General features: G+C 39.3%; 1 protein-coding gene across 1 annotated transcript; it reads left to right on the top strand.

The window, feature by feature from the left end:
- The first annotated feature begins 1702 nt into the window (after positions 1-1702).
- Positions 1703-3444, top strand: LOC136488457 (uncharacterized). Its single transcript, XM_066485385.1, has 6 exons — positions 1703-2054; positions 2175-2387; positions 2498-2669; positions 2757-3091; positions 3187-3252; positions 3359-3444. The coding sequence occupies exons 1-6, from the start codon at positions 1703-1705 to the stop codon at positions 3442-3444; spliced, it is 1224 nt and encodes a 407-aa protein (XP_066341482.1).
- Positions 3445-4556: the final 1112 nt, after the last annotated feature.

Genomic DNA, 4556 nt, shown 5'->3' with positions numbered 1-4556 from the left:
GGTTTTAACTCAAGGGCTCTATGTTTTGTCTAAAGGATTCTATCTTGTAAATTTGTTAGTTTGATCACTGCTTTGTGTGTAAACTGGTAAGTCTGTGTGCCTATGTATGCTCAAGAAAACAAGCATTTGAAGTTAATGTTCTGCACTTCCATATGTGCTGTGTAACTTTTGCTTAATGTTAGTTTGATTCCATATTATTAAAATATGAATAGCCTAGAATTTGTATAGTCTAGAATGAAGAGTCTTAGTAGTTGAAGAGTCATGTAGCTCCTTTATAAACTCTTGATCAATCAATGGAAGAGCAGGGATTATTCCTCTCACACATATCTTATGGCCTGAAACATGAGAACTGAGGAAGAAAGGAAATAATAATTCCTGACATCCAGTTTGTGTCATTTTCAATATTAGGAGGTGTTCAAAGCTCTGAAGCATTCAATTAAATTTTCGTAAGCATCAGTCATCAAAACGTCCATGCCTATATGAAGCAATAGATGGTAGATGGTAGAGAAGTGCAGTGGTGCTTTGCTAGCTGAATAATTAGTGCTGAATCATTCTAGGATGTTGTTTGAGTACAAAATAATTTCTTTTATTTGTTCAACTTGGTGGATTAGAGAATAGTACGCTTAACTGGAAGCGTGTATCAACCTGCAATTTTGTACAGAATAATTACTCTTGTATAAAATGAAATTTATTTTAGGAATTTTGATACAGCATGTTTCAATCCTAATTGGCAGACAAATTCTAGGAGAGATGGAATGCCATAGCAGTGGCAAGGGGAAAGTACCTGGCAGCAGCGGCGAGCCATCCAGTGTGGCTGACACATATGCGGTTACTACTGGAGGTCTGTTTGTGTAGCAAAATACCTTTTTTTGTTTCATGTTTCATCCATGAATTGTTCTGTTCTAACGATGGATCACACTGTTTTTTAGGGAGGCGGATAAAATTGAAAGGACCAATTGAAGATACATGGAGCCATGAGACACAGTCGGGTACAAATGGCTGGAAGTGTGGCTACTGTTCTGCAGGCCAGAAAAGTGGAGGGAAGACCCGCTTAACGGAGCATTTGTGTGCAATATCTGGTAATGTGAAGTGCCACTAGTACTGGGCTTTCATAAGAGAAGTGCCACTAGTACTGGGCTTTCAAATCTAGGCAAAGCAAGTAGCAGTGGGAGTAAGTCCGCTACCTTAGGCAAGGCAATTAGCAGTGGCAGTGGGGCTGTTGCCTCCACTAGACAAAGTTTGCTTGACAGTTTCTACCAGAACCCAAGTTCTTCAAAAGCTCCCTTTGACATAGACTTGGCACGTAGTAAGGCGCCCTTACAGCCTCGAATTGACACTATGCTTAGTGGGGATTCCGCGCTTAGGCTTGCGAAAACTTGGTCTAAGTGGTTCCATGCCAATGATGTTCCTGGAAGGAAAGCTGACTGCCCCTACTTTCGATCAGCAATTAAATTGACTCAACAATTTGGTGATGTGCCTATCCCAAAAGGAAAAGATATAGACGGTCCATTGCTAGAACATAACTTTAATGACTTGAAAGCTCACATGAAGTCTTTTAGGGAAGATTGGGATCGATTTGGAGTCACCCTCATGTGTGATTCATGGACAAGCAACCATATGATGTGTATTATTAACTTTATGATCTTTTGCAATGGTCGCATGTTCTTTCACAAGACTGTGAATGCAACTGGTGAGGTCCAAAATGCAGAATTCATTTATGATTGTATTAGTAAGGTCGTTGAGGAAGAACAGTGAATGGAGAAATGATCCAGACCATGAATTTGCATATGATTGCTTGACAAATAGGGTGTGGTGGGAAAAGATGGAATTGGTCTTGAAAGTTGTTGGACCACTTTTCTGTGTTCTTCGCTATGCTGATCAACAACAGAATGGTACTATATATGGCTTCCTTCCAAAGATGATACAGGCGTATAATGAGATAACTGGTAAAATAAAACAAATAAAACATGGTAAAGGAGATTTTCATAAGAAGGTAGCTGAAGTGATCAGTAAAAGGCTTCGATATATTCTCAATGGTACAATTATTCATGCAGGTAACACTATGGACTGATCTGAAACTTGTTCAATCAATGTTTCTTTGCATCCATTCTAAATTTGTAATGTCGCTTTCAGTTCTTATCTTTCTAATATTAGTGATTTCTTTACCTTTGTAGCTGCTGCACTTGATCCTTCAGAATTGTACAGGTCAAACCTTGCAAAAAAGTCAAGTTCCCAATTTGCTGTAACCATGGCAATCAAGAAGCTTGCAAAGTCAACTTCAGAAGCAACAGCTGTGATTGATCAATTTTCTCGGTTCATTGAAAAGAGAGGGTTATTTGGAACTCCAGAAGCTCGGTGGTCAGCACTAAATGGCAGAACCAGTGCAGGTACTGATCTGTTGTTACTCCTGTGTGCAACTAATATCTCTGAAATAAATTGCTTGATAGTGATCATGTTCTTGTAAGCTGCTGCAAGTTAATTTTTTAATTAATTGTAGCTGAATGGTGGGGTTCTTATGGAGGACAGTATCCAGAATTACAAAGGATTGCAAGGCGCGTTGTCTCGCCATGCGTATCATCAAGTGGGTGTGAAAGAAACTGGAGCGTGTTTGCTTTGGTGCATACAAAAGTAAGAAATCGTTTAGGCTATGACAAGCTGGAGAAATTGGTGTACGTGCATTATAATCTGAAGCTGTGCATCCAACAATTCGAAGCTGACTTTCAGAACTTTTAAGAAAAAGATCCTGATCCATGTAGCATGATGATGGATCTTGCTCTTTATGATGAAGGCAACCCAATCATGGAGTGGCTGAACAATTCTATGAGTGAGTCTACACCGATTCTTGATGAATATGATGATAGCGATGATGATTGGTCAACACCTAGCAACTTCGTCATTGAAAGTTTACACATGGACGATGAAGAGATAGCTGCATTTAAGCGGAAGATGCAATTGGGCAAGAAAAAGAAAAGGAAGATGCAATTGGATGAAGATGATGAATGTATTGTAGATGACTATGACACTTCTTCAGAAGAACATGGTAGCCCAGTGTATGCCGAGTCAGGGGACAGCAGTTCGAACGATGAAGATGGTGATGAGTTTAAATCAGTTTCAGCAATTTGGATTTGTTGTCAATAGACTGTAGTTATTATTTTAAATGTTGGTCTGTCTTTTTTTTGGGCAAAGGTGATAATGAGGTTGGTGATGGAAGTGGTGGTACTACAGCTGGTACAGATGTACCAGGTGGTTCAGGTGACTAAAATCAACTCACATGTGACATAAAAATGCATACATGTGGTGATAGTTGATTTTGTATCCTACAATTATGCTCTTGAGTTATTTATATTTGACATTGTAGGTGTTAATCATGGGGAACCAACCCGTCTACGGCCAAGATCAACTAGGAAAAGAAAGCCGATTGTCAAGAGCATCTACGGCCTATAAAAGGTCAGATGGCCCTTTTATATGCTAACATCGCATTGTCATTGTGATTTTATTTCATTGAGTTTGAAAATTGTCAATGTCAATATTTTTTAAGGTGTAGGCTCAATATCAAAGGAAAAGATCTGGATGGTGCATGGCACACTTCAGTGGATGTGCTGTTAGCTTTTAGTGCACTCCTATATTTTGTAATGAATTTGAGACTACTTACCTATCTAATGGACTGTAATATGATCTAATGGACTGTAATATGTGCTATTGAGTGTAGTGGACCTTATTATATATGCTATAGAATGGACTGTAATATGTGGGACTTAGCAACGTTCGGCGTAGAACCTATCTAATGCACTCATAATGTTTTATTCTTGTTTTTATCTGTGGACAAGTGATGTTTAATAGCTTAGGAATAGTTTTAAGTCGAATTCTACAATCTTTTTTGAAAAAAATTGAATTTTTTGAATTTGGTCCGATATTTCCGATATATCATGCTTATCCCGATTATCTATGACCTCCGATAAATTTTAATTTCCGGAAAAAAAAACCTTGGGCTCCAGGTTCTTGGTTGGGCTGCTGCCACTACAGGAACTGCTGGATTCCCCGAGTGCCGGTTGCACTCGGGGAAGGTCGAGTTGCACTCGGGGAAGCCTTCCCCGAGTGCAACACTCGGGGAAGAGCCTCCGGCTAATCCTCTCACGGGAAAGCCGCCTTCCCCGAGTGTCAAAAATCGTGCACTCGGGGAAGGCTTTGCCGAGTGCCGTGCTGGCACTCGGGGAAGACTTGACGCCTTTTTGATTTTCTTCCCCGAGTGCAACACTCGGGAAAGATTTTCGAATTTTTTTTAAAATACTCTTTGCTGAGTGCCGAAGTTCAGGCACTCGGGGAAGAAATTTGTTTTTTTTTATAAAAATCCCTCTTCCCCGAGTGCCACAGCACAGGCACTCGGGGAAGCCACCTCTAAAATTCTTTTTTTTTTGTTTTTTGCTTTTCCACGTAAACAACAAAGCATATATATATATATATATATATATATATATATATATATATATATATATATCACAAACCAAACCACAAATCAACACCAATATGTCACAAACCACATTTATATATCACAAACG

The sequence above is a fragment of the Miscanthus floridulus genome, chromosome 10 (genome assembly GCF_019320115.1).
Source record: "Miscanthus floridulus cultivar M001 chromosome 10, ASM1932011v1, whole genome shotgun sequence".
Taxonomy (NCBI): domain Eukaryota; kingdom Viridiplantae; phylum Streptophyta; class Magnoliopsida; order Poales; family Poaceae; genus Miscanthus; species Miscanthus floridulus.
Note: the sequence above shows the minus strand (reverse complement) of the source record. Positions and strands in the feature narration are given on the sequence as shown.